This window comes from Phacochoerus africanus, chromosome 2 (assembly GCF_016906955.1).
Source record: "Phacochoerus africanus isolate WHEZ1 chromosome 2, ROS_Pafr_v1, whole genome shotgun sequence".
Taxonomy (NCBI): domain Eukaryota; kingdom Metazoa; phylum Chordata; class Mammalia; order Artiodactyla; family Suidae; genus Phacochoerus; species Phacochoerus africanus.
Genome location: NC_062545.1, coordinates 8455204 through 8475235, shown reverse-complemented (window position 1 = coordinate 8475235; position 20032 = coordinate 8455204). Strand labels below are relative to the sequence as shown.

General features: G+C 56.7%; 2 protein-coding genes across 8 annotated transcripts in view; one reads left to right on the top strand and one right to left on the bottom strand.

The window, feature by feature from the left end:
* Nucleotides 1–5121, top strand: part of SYTL3 (synaptotagmin like 3) — a 92801-nt gene extending 87680 nt beyond the window's left edge. For all 7 annotated transcript variants that reach the window (XM_047769828.1, XM_047769826.1, XM_047769827.1 and 4 more), the window contains 4 exons: nucleotides 1496–1601; nucleotides 2517–2622; nucleotides 3600–3805; nucleotides 4784–5121. In XM_047769828.1, coding sequence (XP_047625784.1) covers nucleotides 1496–1601; nucleotides 2517–2622; nucleotides 3600–3805; nucleotides 4784–4893 — 528 coding nt within the window. In that variant the 3' untranslated portion in view covers nucleotides 4894–5121. The remainder of the gene's footprint in view (nucleotides 1–1495; nucleotides 1602–2516; nucleotides 2623–3599; nucleotides 3806–4783) is intronic.
* Nucleotides 5122–5649: 528 nt separating this feature from the next.
* Nucleotides 5650–20032, bottom strand: part of EZR (ezrin) — a 46329-nt gene continuing 31946 nt past the window's right edge. The window contains exons 5-14 of the mRNA XM_047769831.1: nucleotides 19735–20009; nucleotides 19070–19153; nucleotides 18249–18395; nucleotides 13845–13941; nucleotides 9546–9709; nucleotides 9211–9341; nucleotides 8441–8601; nucleotides 8091–8183; nucleotides 6674–6922; nucleotides 5650–6587 (exon numbers count right to left, since the gene is read on the bottom strand). Of these exons, the coding sequence (XP_047625787.1) occupies nucleotides 6423–6587; nucleotides 6674–6922; nucleotides 8091–8183; nucleotides 8441–8601; nucleotides 9211–9341; nucleotides 9546–9709; nucleotides 13845–13941; nucleotides 18249–18395; nucleotides 19070–19153; nucleotides 19735–20009 (1566 nt within the window). The 3' untranslated portion in view covers nucleotides 5650–6422. The remainder of the gene's footprint in view (nucleotides 6588–6673; nucleotides 6923–8090; nucleotides 8184–8440; nucleotides 8602–9210; nucleotides 9342–9545; nucleotides 9710–13844; nucleotides 13942–18248; nucleotides 18396–19069; nucleotides 19154–19734; nucleotides 20010–20032) is intronic.

Here is a 20032-nt window from a genome sequence, read left to right as displayed (position 1 = left end):
AGGCCAGGAGAGGGGTGAGCCCGCAGGTGAGAGGAGAGGCCGAGGAGAAAGGTCTGCGCTTCCTGGCGTGGCTGCTCTGCTGTTTCTGCGCCCTGGGCCGAGGTGGGGAGGGAGCGGGGATGAGGTCATGGAGGAAAGAATGCGGGCGCCCCCATCTCCTGTCCAGGACGGCAGGGAGGCTGGGGCTCTGCAGGGCCTGGACGGGGCCCCGGTGCCATTTTATCTCCGGTTTCCCCTCCGAAGCCAGGGAGGCTCCGAGTCATCACATCTCTGCTGGGAAACGTGTGTGGTTTCTGGCCACTGGAGGTTAGGTCTGGGCCTGGAAGCATCCTCTCAAAGCCCAGCCACTCTGCTTCGCGCACTAAGGCCTGTGTAGCCCCCGCCCCGCACCCTCTGGATCCCCGAGCTTCCTCTTCTCTGCACTGCACTCCGCCCTGGGATGGCCACTTGGGACTCTGCACCTGAAAGCCTTCCCCTGTGCACGGCCTGCCCACGGCGTTGCTGAAATCCCACCTCCTCCATGAAGGCGCTCCTGATTTTCCCTGCCAGATGTGCTCTCCCCGCCCCCAGGATCTCGTGCTGGGGATGCAGGGCACTCTGCCCGCCTTCTCCCCCTAGGACCCCTAGGACCCCTGACTCAGGTCACGACAGGCTGCCACTGAGGCTGGTCATCTTTTGAGAAGCGGGCGAGAAGCAGAAATCCAGCCTGAAGAGCGTCCCTCCTGCTCCCAGTTTAGAGAGCGACACGCGGGTGCTGGGCACGGGCCCCTCCCGGGCTGCTGCCTTGGCCCTGGCAGGAGGGACCATGGGGTTGCTGGGGTTTCTGGAAGCTGAGGGTGGGGCTGCTCTCTGTCCCAGGGTCCTGTCCCCACCCCACTGGGCGAAAGGCCGATGGGACTGCACTCCTGGCTGTCTGAGCCCCTTCTGCATCCCTTTCTGGCAAAATCACTTGTGACCAGAGAAGCCGCCTGGGTCCCCCGGGTCCCGCCTGGGTCCTGGGTGAGGCGTGTCCTCAGTGGGGGTCTGGGGTGGGAGGGGCCAACTCACCCAGACTAGGGAGCCCTGCGCTGTGGGCCCTGAGCCGGGCCACCGTGACTGTGGTGGCCCCTGGCATGGAGGGGTAGTTCGGATCCTCCCTAACCTGAGTGGAGTCGATGGGGTCTTGGTTTTATTTACCGTTTCAGACTCGGGTTGTGTCCAGGTTTTCTTTAGCCCGTTGCCTCTGGGCTGCGCTGGCCTGCGGGCAGAGGGGCGGTGGCTGGGGTGGCAATGCGGGGCTGGCGAGGGTGGGTGTGAAGTCACCGCAAATGGAAGGAAGACCGGTCCTGCCACAGGCGTGTGTCCACTCTGCCCGCGGCTCTCCCAGGCCTGCAGAGGCTTTGCAGGGGCGGGGTGGGCATGGAGAGGTCGGGAGGGGACAGGGCTGAGGCAGTCAGGAGCCCAAAAGATTCTGGGGGCTGGGGAATCCTGCCTCAAGTCCTACCTCTTCCCACAGGCCGAGAAATGCGAAGACAGCGTCCCTCCCAGCAATGGAGAACTTGCAGTCCGTGCCAAACTGGTCCTCCCTACGGAGCCCAGAAAGCCCCAGGAGGCTCAGGGAGGTAGGTGGCCTCCAGCCCTGCAAACATTTGTCTGTCACCATGTCACTGTCCCCAGAGCTTAGAGCAGCAGATGGCCGAGAGGTTGGGCAGTTTCCCAGCATTTCCTTCCCGCTGCCCACTGATCCTGCGCTCCAGTGACTCTGACCAACCCTGGGAAGCCTGGCCTGGGACGCCGCTTCTCGGGCCTCAGCTTGGACCCAAACCAGGCAAAACCTGTGAGGCTCTTTGGACACCTGCCCCCCACCCTGGCTTTCTTCCCAGGGGGCCAGCTCGCGTGGGCTCTGGAGAAACAGTCCCGGCCGGGGCCGCTAGAAGGCCAACACCGGCGTTACAGTTGGGACTCTGGCTCCTTGGGAACCAAGTCAGTGTCAGCTGCCGTGTCTGCAAAGCTGGGCGACTAGCTCCCTGCTCCTGGGCCATGGGAGCCACTGCCAACCAGCAGGAGGCCAGATCAAGGTCCTCAGGGAGCTTGCAGATGCACAACCTGCGCCAGTGCGGGGCATGTGAAAGAACGCGGAGTGGTGGCAGCAGGTGCAGGTCCACCAGTTAGTGGGGATTTGCTGCTGATGGGAGGACACTGCTGCCGAGCTCCCGGGGCCCCAGCGGCCTGGCAGTAAGCACCCCGTGGTCACCAGCGGCCCCTAGAACAGAGGTCTTTCTCCCAATCCACTTGCTAGAACTGACTGAAACGTCTACCTTGTCTTCTCCGCAGCTCTCACTTCCCTGGGCTTTAAAATAAACCCTTCCCTGCTGTCGTCATGCTGACCGTCCAGCGGGGCAGCAGAGCCTCCTGATGCCGGACGAGCTCCTCTGTTCCCTTGGGCTCTGAGGGCTGAAACACATGCTCTGGCTAAGCTACCCGTTTTGGGGTGGTGGCCCTAGGGGGTTGACAGTAAATCCCAGCTTTCCTTCCAGGGACGGGAGATCAGCCATCACAGAACAGTCAACTCTGCTTGGTCGTGCTGGGAGCCAAGAATTTACCTGTGCGGCCGGATGGTACCTTAAACTCATTTGTTAAGGGGTAGGTGTTGTGTTCAGTGTTATTTATTGATGATCTGTCATAGGGCATGGTTTTTGTAAAGGAACACCAAGAAGCCACTTTAAACTTGTCTCTTTTAAACTTTCCTACGAAAACCACACATAACGTGTGTGGAAGACCAGCTTCCAAGAATTCCCAGGTCTCGGGTGTGCCAAGGCTGAGGTTTGGGGTGCCACAGTAAACCAAAGCCCAGGAGTTGCTGCTGTAGCGCAGTGGGTTAAGAATCTGCCTGCAGCGGCTTGGGTGGATGCTAAGGGGCGGATTCAATTCCTGACCTGGCCCCTGAGGACTCAACCTCTGACCCGAAAACTTTCATAAGCTGGGGGTGCAGCCATTAAAACCTCCCAAAACTAAAGCCAAATTTTATCAGTCCTTGCTCTATCAGTAAATCAGCATCTAGTGACTGAAAAAGGGGATGGAAAAAGCTGTGTGTTTAGTAAACATTTTAGCTTAACACCTCCTCTTAGATGAAAAGTAATGATGCACCTTTCACTCCAGTACTAGCACAGTGGTGGCTCCTAAAGGAAATACTGTTACTACGTGGAATTGCTAAGTCGCCAGTGTGATGGCAGAACTGAGCTGGTCCTAAGTCTGCGAGCGAGCGAGCCCTTCTGCATTAACCTTCCTGAGAACAGGGTTAAATGAGATAAGTGTGTGCAGTGTCCTGGTCCCTGGGTAGCAGGCCTGATGAGCCTCGCTGCGCCTGGTGGGTGTCCAACACAAGGGCCACGTGGCCTGAAATCCCAAAGCACACTTAATATTTGGAGCAGACGTCCGCTCTAAGAGAAATCTGGAACACCTAGTGAGAGGCCGTGTAGCCAGATCTCAAGCTTCCTGTGCTCACTCCTTGTTTTCGATTTTTGTCCAGTGGTGGGTTTAGCCCTTTTCTGAGCAAGAGCAGGGAGAGGAGGCTGTGGGAGGGCAGGGCTCACAGCGTTTTGAATCTATTTCCTGGACAGCTGTCTCACTCTGCCAGACCAGCAAAGGTTGAGACTGAGGTCCCCCGTCCTGAAGAAGCAAGCCTGTCCCCAGTGGAAGCACTCCTTCGTTTTCAAAGGCGTAACCCCTTCTCAGCTGAGGCAGTCCAGCCTGGAACTGACCGTGTGGGACCAGGCCGCCTTCGGCGTGAGCGACCGCCTGCTGGGAGGCGCCAGGCTTGGCTCCAGTAAGTCTGTCTGAGGTCTTTACCGGGCCCACAGAGCACAGGTGACGCCTGGTGACGGTCCTATGTGGATACCGTGACGAGAAAAAGTGTTTCTGTGAGGGTAGGTGACTGAGGCGGCTTTGAATCGGCCTAACCTACCATAAATGGAAATCGCTTAGTCTAGCTCTTTCTCTTTACCTCTGAGCAAACGGAAACACAAGAAAGCACTTGAACGATTTAAATCAGATTTAGACCTGCTAAAGGAACAAGAGTTACAGGCCTCAGAACGGCTGGGTACAGTATTTGCTTTTGTTTCTGGTGTCAGTCATGAAGGATTATCCTCTTAGGGCGGCTGTCGTCTTAACCCAAACAAAGCCGGCAGTTCGGAAAGGACTTCATTAACAGAGGGACCAGGAGCTGAGGCTTTTCAGTGTCCTTCAGCAGGAATGCTAACTGGCTTTTCATGGGGACAGCAGGGCCCCCCAGACACCTGCCTACACCCCCAGGGCCCCTGAGACCACTGAAGAGAAATGAGGTCACTGTTATACTGCCACCTATTTGGAGGGACCACTAGCCAGCACACCCCTTCCTCTGGGACCTCTCCTCGCCCACCCTGGCCCTGGGCTGGTTGGCTCCCTGCCCGTCTACAGCCTCAGTGATGTGGCATTAAGACTGTCGAGCTGCCTCTACAAGAAACAACCCCCCAAAGCTGTCCTCGCCTCACTTCTAAACCGCGGGGAAAGATACAGCCTTGGGTTTGGGAGGCCTATCAGTCGAGGGCACCTGGTGTGGTGGGCGGGTTGGCACCGAGCCCCGCCTGCTCTCAGCACCTGTTGGGGGAGGGGTGGAGGTGGCTCTCCACTCACTCCTATTAAAAGGGGCTTAGGTCGAGGAGAAAAATTATACTTTGCTGCTGGCCCTCATTTGAAAAGCTGAGAGAAGGGATGGCGAGTGTCCCCTGGCCCCTATCACTAATCTGTCCCCTTGCTCCCGTCACAGAGGACGAGCCAGCTGGTGGTGCTGACGCGTGCCCACAATCAAAGCTCCAATGGCAGAAAGTTCTTTCCAGCCCCAATCTGTGGACAGACCTGACCCTCACCCTGCACTGAGGCAGCAAGAGTTCCAGGTGCTGGCGCCTGAAGGTGGACTGCAGGGCCGGGTGTGCACGGCCGGGAGGGGCCCCAGCCCCTCCACAGCAGGGCAGCCCTTCTTCAGATCCCTCTGTAAGTTGAACAGAACAACCATGAATGTTGGTGTTAAGTCTCAGGCTGATTATCTGCCCTTTGGGAGATGTGGAAAATGACCAGATTTCAATTAATGTTCACCCGTTTCCACGACCTCTCTGTGCTTGTCAATGAAAATCATGGCCTTGTTGTTGCGTGTTTCAAAGAGAAAAGCAGAACCTGAGGGGTGGTCAATTCCTCCCATTCTGTTTTGGAAGAAAACCATCTCTGGAGGAAGTCAGCCAACCCTGCGGGGTGTTGGGGGACACCCGGCATGGCTGCTGGACGAGGACAGAGCAGAACGTGCAACGCCAGGACGGCGTGTGCAGTGCCCGGGCGTGTGAGGAATGGCTTTGCAAGGCCGAGCTCAGGAGCGGCGGGAGGTCAGGGCAGGTTCTGCCAGTGGAAGCACCGGCCAGCTGGGAGGGGCCGTCCCGGCTGGCGTCTGGGTCAGCCGAACATCCCGCGTGACCTTCTCATAGACGCAGTTCTGGCAGAAAGTGCCGGTGTGCACATAGTCAATTACACGCACGACCACTAACAGTCAAAAAACACCCCCCTCCTCCCAGCTCTGATTAACTGCTGTACATCAGCCCCTTACCGCCTGCAGGCCACATCACATTAAGTGCCATGGGTACAGGGTTTTTCATAGGTAAATCTTTTATTATTCTGTAAAAGTTAACAAAATATACAGAATGAGACTTTCCCTTTTTTAAACTAATGTTACAAACCGGTATTATCATTACATATAAATACTATACTCTATAGCTGATCAGTATTCAGGTGCAGGTCCAACAAGGTAGCCTCTAACTGTTAAGCAAAAAAAAGAAAAATTTACCGCAGCTCTAGAGCATCCTCCTGCATTGTTTACCCTGAGTGATCCACTGCACGATCACAGGATTTCGTCGACTGACCCAGAGGCCCGGGGAGGAGGTGGCGTGGGCATGTGTGGGAAGAGAGTGCTTCAGACTCAGTTTTCAAAATTTTCACCCATCAGAAAACATAAGGATGGATCCTTCATAGAAATCAAGAAATCAATTTCAGCTAATTTCGAATGCAGAAAAAGTATGGCACAGCATATAAGCCACGATGTGGTGTAATTACACTGAATCTCACACCACATGCCAGCATGGAGTTAGTTACGCGGACTTTACAAGCATCTCTCCTTGATTCAGTCCCGCTCCAAGCATAAAACAGGAAGTGATTCAATAATAATAAAAATCAGGCCTGTTTGGCACTATGATACAATCGGGGGACAAACCAGGGAGATGCCACTGGTCGCAGCCCCAGAACATTCCCACTGAAATAACTACTCTTTGTAAAGGACCTGGGGGGCGGCGAGGGGTACGGGTTTGGAGGACTGCCAGCGAGCGAGCACGGCCGGGGCTGGGGCTGCGGCCGCGAGGCCGTGCGCCTCACATGGCTTCGAACTCGTCGATGCGCTGCTTGGTGTTGCCCTGGCGGATCTGGCGCAGCGTCTTGTACTTGTCCCGGCCTTGCCTCATGTTCTCGTTGTGGATGATGTCGTTGTGGGTCCTCTTGTTCTCGTCTCTGGCCTGGGACAGCTCGTTGGTCAGCGTCTGCGAGAGGAAGCGGCAGGGGTGGGTGAGCCCGCTGCGCCCCGGCCCCAGGCCCTGGCCGCCCCCGCCCGGCGCCCGCCACTCACCATCAGCTGTTGCTGCACGCGCTCGTTCTTCTCGGCCTCGGTGATGCGCTTCTCCTCGTTGCGGTCGTCCAGGATGCCCTCGCTGCACAGCTCGGCGCTGTAGCCCGTGTACTCCGGGCTCTCCTCCGGCGGGCTCTCCTGCACGTGCAGGCTCACGGGCTCGTAGACCGGGGGTGGCGGCGGGGGCGCCGTCATGACCAGGTGCAGCTCCTCCTTGGTCTTCACCAGGTCATCCTGGGCCTCTTTGGCCTTTGAAAGCGGATTCAGAGGCAGTGAGACCTTCCCAGGCAGAACCTCGCGTCTGACCACTTTCTCGAGAAGGCCAGGCCCAGGGTCCTCGCTGAGAGCAGGGGGCCGCACCCTCCCTTCCCCTCCGCTGGAAGCAGCACAGAGCTGAGGGCCAGGCTGCTGACGGGTGACCCCGTTGTGCAGGGGGTCTGGGGACCTGGGTCCCCTGAGAAGGTTTATCAACCGTGCCCAGGGGACTGAGAGGAGCTGTGTCGCCAGGTGGTGTTGATGTTTCCCTAAGGACCATAATGTCTTCTTTATGTCGATAATCCTTATGTATGTTCTTTGCATATATTTTTGAAAAATGACATCTTAAACCCTCCCGCCACTGAAGAGCACAGGAGCGCTTGGGGTCCGGGTTTATTCTCTCCCTGTGAGGCCGCTTTTATCTAGCTCCTCCCGCCAGCACCAGGCTCGAGCCCTTTCTCACCTGTCACCTGTAATCCTTCCACCAACTTCCCAGAGCTACACACGCAATCCCACCCACCACATCACCAGCCTGACTCTGGAAATGGGCTTAGTTGGCAGCAGTTTTGTAATCAGCTTCTTTCTTTTAATACTTTATAATAAGCGCTTCTGCAAAACCCTAAGGACTGAAGCCTTCTGCCCACAGCTCAGGTCAGGGATGGGAGTGAGGTGCCAGGTGTTCCCAGAAGGGGCCCCTGCAGCTGGGAAGTGTGGCAAAGGGCAGGGGAGAGGAGCCCCCAGTCTGGCCACTCCAAGCCTGACTGCAGCCCCTGAGGACAGTGCATCCCTGCTGGGCGTGGGGGCTGCTGGGTAGACGTCACACCACAAGGAAGGAGCACGGTTCTGTTACAGCTACAGTTAACCCAACCTCTGTGGCGTCCTTACAGGAAACTGAGGCTTGGAGGTGAGGCCGCCCATCCTGTCGCACAGCAAGGGGCAGAGCCAGGTCTCCCTGTGCCCGTGTTGTGGGGACCAGCCTCTGGGAGTGACAGGAGGGCTTGCCGCAGGGGTTATGGCCATTGCTGGGAGCACCCGCACCATGGGGTTTAAAGCGAGCTCCTGATGGGGGATGTTTGGGGGGCTGAACAGCTCGGGTGGAGTCAACAAGCAGCTCTGTCCCTGCAGACCCAGCCTCATCCTCGCCGCCCCCGCCCCCACTCACCCGGAGCTGCCACTCCTCCACCTCGTCCTCCTTGCGTCGCCGAGCCTCCTCCAGAAGGGCGATCTTGGCAGTGTACTCGGCGAGTTCTGTGGCCTGGAAAAGGAGCAGAAGCCCAAGTTATTTCTAGGGTGCTGCCGACAGTGCACCTGTGAAAGAGGGGTCACATGTTTTGGTCAACGGCCAGCAGTGTTTGCCACCCACGCAGAGCCCCCTCCCACCCGCCACTCTACGCCCCCAGGGGGATCACTTTACAGCCCAGACACCCGTTATTATAAAGCAGGTGTCACTTTTTCTACCCCCCGAGGCAGCCTCTCCATAATTCAGCATCCTGAGGCCCTGTGGACTCCTACCAGCTGCTCCTGGCTCTTTATCTGATCCACCGCCTGCCTCTCCAGCTCCTCCTTGGCACGCAGCGCAGCCACGCGGTCGGCCTCCAGGCGCTCGGCCTCCTCCTGTGCGCGCTTCCTCTCCTCCTCCAGCTGCAGCGCCCTCTGGATCTGGTCGGAGAGCTCTAAGGGCACAAGCCGGGGCTGCTCAAGGCTCCAGCCAAGGCCCCCACAGTCTTGCCCTCAATTCCCACCCGGGGGGAGGGGCGCCTGGGACACGAGCAAGAATCACACCAACGCTGCAGAGCAGCGGACACAGTGGCAGGGGACATGGAGGGGGACACGTGGTGGCTGGTTTCTCCCGCGCTTATGGGCTCCATCCTCATGGTGGTGAAACGGCCCCCTCCCGCCCAGGGCCTGGCTGCACACCCTTGGGCCGCTGGCCTCAGAAACCCCTGCACAGGAGGGTTTGAGGGACAGAGGGACAGTGTGGCACAGCCAGGACGCTCATGACTGTGCGACTACACCTCCCTGAACTTCACCGTCCTCATCAGGAACAAGGTGCTAACCTGGTCCTCACCCCACAGGACTGAGGGGAACCTCACGAAGAGAATGCGCGGTAAGCATTTAGCCCAGAACCTGCACAGAGTTCTTCCCCAATCCAGACACTTCATCCGGCCCCCCGCCAGGTCTCTGCTTTGGGGAGGTGTTCGATGGCGGTGTGTGTCCCTGGCCGCAAGTGCGTCCTCCCATCACAGGCCCCCCCCACCAGAGGGAGGCCCGGGCAGGCCCACCTCTCTCCGCCTTCCTGGTCTTCTCCTCGTAGTCCTGAAGCCTGAGCATCAGCTCCTCCTTCTCGCGCATCATCTGCTCCTTCTCTCTCTCCACCGTTTCCCTCCGTTTCTTCTCTGTTTCCAACTGCTGCCTGTTTCCGGGAGGGGAAGAAGCAGCACAGGAGGCTCAGACTCTACAGGGGAGCGTGGTGTCTACATGGCAGCCTGGTCACCCCACAGGTGGCCCTGGCCTGGAGCCAGCCCGCCACCAGCCCCAGCACCCAAGGGGCAGCTGCATCCCAGTCCCTGGTTGTCCCCAGCTCAGGCGCCGCCTCTGCCCAGCCCAGCCCGCTCACCGCTCCAGCTGCTTCTGGTGCTTCTCCTCCCGGGCCTGGGCCTTCATCTGCTGCACCTCAATGGTGTCGGGCTTCCTGCGGCGCATGTACAGCTCGTGGTTCCCCATGCAGAGCTGCAGGATCCGCTTGTTAATCCGCAGGCGGGGGGCATAGAACACAAAGTCCTGCAGAGCAGAACAGGGCGGACTTGGATTCGGACCCGGAGACACCTTTCTCTAGCTTTCTTCTTCTGAACCTGACTTCACAAAGTTCTGGATAGCTTTTCTAAGAGAGCAAGCAGCAGCGAGGAGGGGGCCAGTGGGGGCTTCACAGTAATCACTGACCCCAAACGAAGGGTCGCGTACTCTCCAGGACCAGCAGAGGCAGTGTGTGCGCTGTGGGTGTGCCTGTGCACAGACACGGGAACCCCACGCGGGACCACCAAGCTTCCCCCCAGCCCAATTCCTCCAAAGGGCCAGCGCCGCCTGGCCTTCCGACGAAGGTCCCCACCTGTCCTCTCCAGCCCCAGCCCAACCAATTCCTGCCTCACTCAACTCCTCCTACGTGGGCTTCCCATGGCCTCTGCCTCAGCCTTTCCCCTCCCACGATACTACCAGCACAGCCATCGGGTCTTCCACGCCGGCCTCTTAGCCCCAGGACTGGGTAGAGACGCCTTGGCCGGGCGCACGTGGAAGGCCATCCAGCCCCAACCCTGACCAACCCCTCGTTGTCATGAACTTCGCTCCTTCATACCTGCGGGCACATCCTCAAACAGTCCCTCCCCTTGGAATGTCCTGTGCAATGGCAGGCACCCCAGGACATGGCACTTCCAGAGGTCCCTCGTCCTCCCCAGTTGACGTCACTTTGGTGCCCCCACTGGCTGGGTCTGCTCTCCCCACTAGACCGCTGCTCCCTCGAGAGCAGGGCCACCTCCATTCATCTCTCTGTTCTCAGGACCAAACCCAAGTGACAGTTCCTACAGCACTGCCACACCGACCCCACGACCTTGGACAGATCGTTCCCTCGAGCTGAGCCTCAGCATCTTCAGTTGCACAATCAATGGGCTTGTTGCGAGGATTCAATCAGAAAATGTTTACAGTAGGACTCAGAAAGGCGTGTGGCACCACGCAAGTTGGCGGGGACACAAACACTCGCCCAGACTGCGGGCTGCCTTCCACAACCGCTGGTAGAGCCTTCTTGAAAGGCAGAGCAGGATTCACAGCACCCAAGAGCTTAGGACTAGTGACTGCACGAGTGTGGGGCACGGGTGGCATAGGGCCTTGTGTCCTAGCTCCTGGGGGCCTGTGTGAGGAACACAGGTGACCGAAGGGGCAACGAAGCTTAGAAACTCCGGCTACAAGTTGTTCTGAAAGGCCTGCCTGCTTCCTCCTCTGAGCCGCAGGGCCCCCAGCAGCCAGACGCCCAACACTGCAACAGGGAAAGGGCGGCTGAAACAAAGAAACAGGGCTGCCCGATCCTAGGGACTGGCCCGGCAGGCTGAGCAACATGCCCAGGAAGGACCGACTTAGCGGCTTGGCCCGGCCTGTTCGTCGTCCAGAAACGCCAAGCAGAGCAATGTCACGCCCAAGAGCCCACAGACTTCCTGGGTGGGGCTCTCCTCGGGGTTTCACGGCCTTGTTATGAAGTCATCGGGTGTCTCCCGGGGGTGTCTGCGGAGCTGGGAGGGGCAGGTCTTTTTGTTACCCACCCGTCTCTGATTACACAAAACAACCGCTTGTGGCGCACAGGAGTGCTACCCAAACGGGCCTTCCTAATTACTGCAAAGAAACTCTGATTTGCGAGAACGCCTCTTCAGAAAAACATCACTTGAAAAAAACCAAAGGTTAGAACTGCAGGCGACACTGCCCAGGGCGTCCAGCCACCTGGGACAGGGCCCGTGAGGCACCAGAGACGTGACGGCGTCCACGTCCACAGCTTCGCGGGAGGCAGGAGACACTCCTCGTGCCGCCTTGGAAGAAGGCCAGTTTCTGACTTCAGGTTAAAAACAAAAGCCACAAACTAACAATTATTTAGAGATTTCCAAACCCGTGTCTCCAGGCCACAGCTCCCGACGAGGCCGGGGCAGGCTGTCTAACCGGCAGCGACGGAGTTCTGAAACCCGAAACGAGGCATGAGGGCAGCTCCAGGAAAGTGACCCGAGTCCCCAGGAGACAGGAGGGAGAGCCCGGGCCCGCCAGGCCCAGCAGGATGACCCCTCCCATGGTTCCCAGGCTACTGGATGGCTCGCTGCCTTTTCCACGAGGCAGGAGCAAGAGGTGCTTTTGGAGGGGAAGCGGCTGCCTCAGCCCCGCTCAGAGCCACCTGGCAGGCCCTGAAGTCCATCACGGGAGTCCAGACATGGCCCCAGGGAGTTCCCGCGCTGGTGCAGCAGGTTAAGGGTCGGCATTGTCACTGCAGTAGCTCGGGTTGCTGCTGTGGTGCGGGTTTGATCCCTGGCCAGGGACCTTCCACTTGTCAGAGGTGTGGGAGGAAAAAAAAAGGCAGGCGGGGGAGGGGGCAGGCTCAGCCAGGGTCCTCTCGGGAATCACTGGGTGGCGACTTGGACCATGGAAACTTGGAAATCTGATTTCTAGGGCTGCCGGTGCAAAGCCTGAGGCCAGGTACAGCAACCTGGCACGGCGTCTCAAACCAGCCCCAGTCCCGGGGTGCGGAGCAGAGCACCCCTCACCCATCTGAAGCGGTCACCAAGCCCTGGCCTGTCTCCGCCAGCTGAGCTGGTATGAGACGCAGCTGCACCGCTCAATTCCCCGCCAGAAAAAGAGCACTGGGCCTGTCTTCACCCATCTCTTCACGGGGAGGGCGCACATCCCAGCGTTGCGCCCCCTGCCAACCTGCAATGCTTCTCTCCTCCCCTTTCCCCCTTTAAGCAATGGCTTCACCGAGGCCAGTTTACAGAAACGGTACACTCGGCCTGCTCAACCATAGGCGTCACAGGTGCCTCTGCTTGGCGTTTGTGATCACAAAAATTCTCCAGCTTTTTGAAAGCTAAACTTAAGCCATGTTTGAAAAAAATAAAATCCTCACAAACTTAATTCCTAAACAATCTACCCAGAATTCCCGCTTCTGTCAAATTTCTAAAAAAACATTCCGAACCATCAGTAACATCTGGTGAACAGACTGCGGATCTTCTGGCTCTCCTGACTGCCTGTGACCCGGCTGCGGTTCACGGTGCCGCATGCAAATGCGACTGGTTACCACGGAGCTGGAGAGTCTGCATTAAATGCTTAATTTAAAATAACTGCGCAACTACCCATGGGGCAGGAGGCCAGACTCTGCCAACAGCAGGGAAGGTTTTCAGCAAAGACGCTACTTTTACACACAGCCTCCAGACCCGTGCTGCTCCCACACAGCGAGCTAACGTCACCCCTGCGTGGGAGCAGCAGCGGGGACGGCAAGGCCCCATGCTGTCCCGACGTGAAGCATCACGAAGCAGCACTGGAGTCCAGGAGGGCACCCCGATGTCCACAGCCTGGACTGCAGCCCGTGCGTGCCTCCCTAAGCCTGACACTTAACTAAGGGACAGAAATTACACGAGACACAAGTCCTTTCTGAGCTGTAATTACGGTAAAATTCAGAGCAGGCTCTAAGAAGGGTCAGAGAATTTCTTCAAGCAGCAGATTTTTTTAAAGAACAGATTTCCATTAGAGAACAACTCCTCACTCATTCCACCACACAGCGTGAGGGCCACAGGGCGGCTAGAGAAAAGCAAGGCACACTCGTACTCGCAGGTGGGGTGCAGGTGACTGGGGGGGGGGGGGGCATGAAAGTCTGACGCTGGGTAATGGCGAGGACAGCGTGCCGTCAAGCCCTGGCCCCGAGGCACGGCCGTGGTTGCGCACGTGCTCCAGCAGGTACCAGGGCCTTGCTGCCATGAGCCCCCCACCCCACGCATGCTGTCTGGAGGAAGGCTGGTTTTTCAGGTGAGTATGAACAATTCCCAAGCCCAGAAATGCAGGAATTCATGGAAGGCTTATCACTGGGCTAAGGGCAGTGACTCAGAACTGCCCTCTTCTTCGTAAGGAATGACGACCATTTGAAAACTTCAGACAAGAGTCAGTGTGAGCTTTGGACAGACACCTGGGCTCTACCGTAACCTCCCGCTGCAATGGTCAGCGGCCTGGCCGGAGGGGACCTTGACCCTCAGTGTACGTAACCTACCGGCAACGCTTTCCTCCCACATACAGGTAATTCTAAGTATCACCAGCTCCTTGTCACATACAGGAGTCTGTTACCTTGGAAATGCATTTGGCTTCAAGAATGAAAACAGTAACCCCTAAGGTAGAACCCAAGTGAACTTACAGGTGCCTTCTTGTCGATGGGTTTAATGACAAACTTTTTGTCATTGAAAGAGATGTTCCTGATTTCACTCCACGGAAAGCCAATCTTTGGGGTCAACCTAAGGTTTAAAAAAAATGGTGGGATGGTTAGATGTGTCCTTGCCTGGCTAAGAGAGGTTTGCAAATTTATTCTGCAATTTTTTAGTTCAATTAAAAAAAGCCTAACACTAGCCCAAGAAGCCTAACAGGTAATACGCATCATTTCCTAAGAGTTGCTACCTGTGCCAGGTGAGGGCAGGTGACTGCCTGCAAGGCTCAAGCTCCAGGAAACCCTGAGAGGCTCCCACTGACGTCATCTGTCTTGCTCAGTTTCAGGCCTCTTACTGCGTCCAGGCACCCGGGTTTGTGATCCTGAGGTCAACTTTGATTCCTCAGCAGGCACATCCTGGCACCCCATTTGAAGCCTCTCTCACGGCTGTCCTCTGCAGTTCATGCCCACATCACCACCCTAATGCCACCTCTCACATGCCAGCAGCCTAACCAAGCTCCCTGTCACCAGGGAGCAGAATCCCATTAATATATGTACAAGGAATAATTTTTAAAAACAGCATTTCTCAACTACCACAGTAATAACCCTTTCATGCACATTTTATCAATGGACGTAGAATTAACAGATGAAAGTATGAGGAACAGGACGTTTACATGGTTTCAGGCTCTCCCCGAAATAGACTGGGGATTAACGAGGAGGGCAGTAAGTTGGCAGGCACCACCCTGACCTGAGGCCAAAGTTGCCACCACCAGAAGTAAGACACGCTGACAGCACTTGTCACCCAGGAGGGCACAAGAGCACCTGCGGTTTCTTGGAAAAAGTGCAAACCTCAAACTGTTCCATGGGAAAGTATCAACGGGTGGAGGGATTTTCTCAAGAGCCAAAGGCCAGCACTCTCCATAAATGTCCAAGTCACGACAGACCATAGGACTGACCCGGACGGAAGGAGACTGGGAGGCACGACGACCAAACATAGGTGGATTCTGGGCAGAACCTGGGGCAGAAGAAGAGCACCAGTGGACGAGTAATGAAATGGGACGATGGGTCCGCACTGCTAACAGCGCTGAATCAGGGGAGCAGCCGGATTCCACACCTGCACTGTGTTCATCCGGGAAAGCCGGGGCAGGGCACGTGGGGATTCTTTGTACTTCCTATTTTTGGAAACTCTTACAAGTCTGAAATGACTTTTTGTTCCAAAATGAAAAAAAATTTAAATTCAGGAAGTTCCCTTGTGGTGCAGGTGTTAAGGAGTCAGTGTTGCTGCAGCTGTGCCACAGGTTTGATTCCTGACCTAGGAACTTCCACATGCTGTCTGAGTGTGGCTAAAAGAAAAATAAATAAATTCAAAATATGCGAGGTGACCACACTGTTCTACACCTTGACAGGAGTTTGGTTTTCACAAGCGTATGTATTTGCTCAGCAAAGCAACACTCAAGAACTGTGCGTTCGTTTATATTTAAATTTTACATCAAAAGCAAAGCAAAGCATACTAAGCTCTGTACGTTTAGGGGAAAGGTATATAGGAGCCTGCAATTTACTTTAAAATGTGTCGGGGGACCGAGGGTACAGTGACATGTGGAAGCGGGGAGGTGTGACAGAGCAACTGGTTAAATGCTATGGTAGAATCTTGGTTCTGGGCACATGGAATTCACTATAAAATTGTTTTTTCCATTTACAGGCTTTTTGAAAATTTTCATTAGGAGTTTAGAGGCCTGCAGTGAGGAGGGCTGGCGATCACGTCCGCCCTTCACAGCCCAGGGGAACAGCCAAGTCGTCTGGCTGCCCCGGGGTCAGGGGCAGAAGCTCCGCCCGCACTTTCCAGCAGCAGTGAATCAGACAGGGCTTGTCCTGGGGGGCGGGGGGGCCTACCATGCAGGCAGCCCAGCGGGCAGGACACCCTCCCACTTGCCCTTCTCAGCCTCGCAGCCCCGCCGCACTTAAAGGGGCACGGCCTCTCCTCGGGCCCTTCCACCACTTGTCTAAACAGGCATCCAAACTCTCCCCTCCGCCCATCTAAGGGGGGCTTTTCAACTTCTTCCTAGAGGTGGTCTGACCAGAGTCCTCGCAGCAGCAAACTTCTGAAGGCAACTAAGTTGTTCAAGATGTGCTGTCTGCTGTCTTCGAGTCGGGTACCAAAGGCAGACAGGAGAGATGGGCGGACGATGTGATCCTGGAATGTTTGGTGAAACAAAACTCATACCACCCAACAGACCTGCTCTTTGCCCTCCTGAAATACACATGAGCCACCAGCCCTGCCTCCCCAAAGATGAAGATAACGTATTTAAATGGCAGAAACCTCGCTGCTGACACTAATAAGAGACACCACGATGAGAATGGGGAATTTAAGGGCAAAGGCACCCGGCCCACGTCTCTTCTCCTTGTCTGCAGTCCTTTCCAGCATCCTCCCCGCCGGGGCCCTGGGCCCACAGCTCAGTCAGAAACCCGCCTGCACAGGAACGAGAGGAGTGAGCTCTCCGAGGGTGAAGTGGGAGGAAGAGTGCTTGCAGAGGCCTGAGAACCTGGGCAGGTATGTTTTGTTTGGGGTCGGAGGATGCCAGGGAGCTCATCTCAGCCTCCTGAGTCCCAGGCTGCCTGCCTCCCCTTCTCCCCTTATCTCCTCTTCAGATGGAGGGGTTTATAGGAAAAAAAAGACAAATGCTTCTGTCCTCTGTGTTCCCACTGAACTGCTACACATGGACTGAAAAGGGGCCCCAAGAGACTTCACCAAACCAGAGCATATTTAACCCTAAAATGGAGACAGCTATTTATCTGCCTAAGTCTCCCATCGCCCAGGACCCGCTCAGACTCCCCGCATTTCTCCCCGCTTACCCCCACTGCTACGGGACATCCTTCAACACGTCAGCACAGTGAAGGGTTGTGGCAGCATTCCTCTGACCTGAGTCACCACCTCCTGCTTATCCTGGTAACCGAGTTGTCAATATTTGCTTAAAAGGAGAAGCACCTGGGCTACTGATTGACCAAGGCTTGAGTGTTTTGCCTGCAGGATCGGGAGCCTGCCATCCCTGCCCGGTGTCTAAACCTCTGGGGAGAAGATCCTGAGCGCGGATGCCTGGTTCATGGCTAAGCTGGGGATGGGAGGAGAGCAGAGGCAGGATTGAAGGAGCTGAGCTGCTCACATGTTCACTTGCAGAAGCGAGGGCTGGGGGTGGTTACAAGCAGACCTTAGCAAGTTCTCAGGGCAGCCTGAAAAACCTGTTCAGACGGCCTTGGCCATGGCTGTTACAAAATCTGCTCAAAGAAACAAGCTCGAAAACAGGCACTTTCCCATGTATATGCCCAGGGGCCGTGGTGTGCCGACTATGCTGCTCCCTGGTGGCCCTGCTGACCAGCCACCATCCTCCAGCTCAGGGCCCCCCAGGTCCCTGGCTTAGCCGGACTGTTTGTGTGTCTCCAGCACCGAGTCTAGTGCACCCGGGATCCTTGATAAGCACATCGTGGTCTAAGTGTAACCGTCTAGCACCCTGCCTTCCAGGAGAGGGGTGACTCCACCACTCCAGGCGCTCAGTGGGCACCGGGAACAGGGGACACAGGAATCACCCCGTCCCTGACTCACACCCTGCGAAAGGCACCTGTACTTTGGGCTCTGGCAAGAATAGACATGGCTGGGATTACAGGAGGATTCTTACATGGTATCATTTGTCAAAAGCAACTCTGCTCCCCTCATGCATGGGGGTGGGGGGCCTGGGGCAGCCGAGACGCAGGTGGGAAAGGCAGGTGAACCACCATGAAGACTTGGCCTCGCTGAATCAGAACTGTTTCCTGGGTATCTAGCCCCCTGGCAGAAGGCAGGCATTCTGTGCAGTCTGTACCCACAGGGATGGGCCATGGTGGCCCAGGAAGGCCGGCTCCCTCGTGGGCTCCCAGCCAGCTTGCTTTGCACGGCAGCAGACCTCACGCGACAGACGTAAGACCAATGTGAGGCGATTGGATCCTTCCCACAGGTTTGAGGATTTAGCTCAACTGTCTTTCACAGAAGCCACTGCTGACCGACTCTTAAGGTCTCTGACGGCACCACACCGACTCTCGGCTGGAGCATTGAGCCGCCGGCACTGCCTGGGTGGTGGCTGGGGTGCCTTCCTGCAGCTCTCGTTCTGCCTTCTCCTCCAGCTCCAGATGCTGTGGGGCCCCGCAGCACGGGCTACACGGGGCGGTCAGCAGGAGGAGGGAGGACAGGAGAGGAAAGGCAAGGCCACATCACCGCGGCCAGGCCTCAGGCAAAGCCTGAGTCAGACACTGGGCCAGAAAGTTGCTAGATAAACACTTCAAAAGTAACCCACGTGCTTAACTGCCGCATTCTCAGGGTCGCCAGGCTCCACACCCCACCAACCAACTAAAGATAACATCAATTCGACTCACTTATCGTCTTTCTCATAAATATTTAGTCCGAGAGCATCAACTCCAAGCCAAAGGTCTGTTCCTTTCTTATTTTTTATCTCAAAGTAGTTGATTCCATACATTTCCAGGTCCTGGGCAATCTTCAGATACTCCAACATGGCGCTGTCTCTGGGGGAGCAAACACCCGAGTGATCGTTAACGCGCCGCCAGGAGCTCAGAGGTGCGGCTGACAGCCGGGCGTCCCCAGGGGTCCCCCAGCCGTCCTGGACACTGACCACTGACGTACTTCCCATCTCAGGGGGGAACAGAGCTGGCCCGTGCCCGTCTCTCCCCGCCCCCAGCCCCTCCCCTCCCCCCCCTTCTCATGGGGTGGCAGGAGCCTGCCGTGTGTCTCACTTGCAAGGGGCCACCCCTCCCCTAAAGATGCTCAGGTCAGACAGGAAATTCTCAGGACACCAAGTCCCCGAGGCCCTGCAGCGCTGCTGGCCAGGCGTCCACTTGCCCTCTCACGCTGCACTGGCCTCTCTAAGAGCAAGTGGTTCGCAGTTGGGATCGATTTTTTTTTCTTACATTTACGCTCTTTTGAAGGCAACCACCTTCCAGACAACAAACCAACAATCAGCACCCATGTGAGAGGAAAGAGAAGGTCACTGATGGCTTGTGGACAAGGTTCCTGCTCCCTTGACTAAGGGAGAAGCCTCTTTCCCCTGAGACGAGGAGGGGAGAAGCCTTTAGGCCTGAAGGCACCGACTAAAGGCTTCTGGCCCTGCAGAGAGACACCTAGCTTTGCTCAGAAGAAACCTCCCTGCAGCTCGTTCCCTCCCCGCCCGGCCGGCACTCACTTGAGCATCCCGCGGTGCTCGGCGTGCCACACCTGGATCCGGTCCTCCCACTGGTCCCTGGTGAGCTTGTGCTGGTCCATGACTCTGGATGGCAGAGGAAGAGGGCCCGGGCTGTCATCCGCAAGTCCGGGAGAGGCCAGCGACAGGCCACTGCCCAACCATCACACAAACCTTGACTTTTTTTTTTTTTTTTTTTAAACCCCACCTACTTGCTAACATGCAGCATTTCTATGTATGACAATTATCAACCTGGACAATTGAGAACCTGGAGTGAGACAGACCCAATCTTGTTGGGAAAAAAAATGTGTGTATGTGGCTGTGCCACAGCACACGGAAGTAACCCAGCAGAGACTGAACCCAAGCCACAGCAGTGACGATGCCGGATCCGTCACCGCTAGGCCACCAGGGAACTCCCACTGGAAACGTGTGAAAGGGTACCCTAAGTGGCCTCTTTTACCAAAAGGTATACCTGATGTGACCACTAGTAAACAAAAACAGATTTAACAGGGGCCTTTCTATCGGTCACCAGGGAGCGGGAAGGTGGTGAGGCTACAGTATCTTCAGTTCCTAGGGGGAGGTCCACTCCCCTGCCAAGTCTCTCCACCGCAGACCCCGCTGTGGGGGGTCAGAGGGCCTGGAGACGCTGCCGCAGGCCACCTGCTCACCTCTGGGGGATGAGCCGCTCAGAGCCGAGGTAGCCGGACTTGTGCAGCTCTTTGTTGTAGTCTCCGAACTTGGCCTGCACGGCGTAGGAGCCCAGGAGCACCGCGGTCTCGGGCGGGCAGTAGATCTCGTCGCTGAGAATCCCGTCCTTCACTTGCAGGAAGAAAAGCTTCTGAGTGATGTCCTGGATGAGCTCCTCAGACACGTCCTCGGGGTAGAACCTGGCCCGGAACTTGAACTGGAGAGGGTTCTCCTTTCTGACCTCCTGGGCGGACACCTGGACAGCAGAGCAGAAGCCAC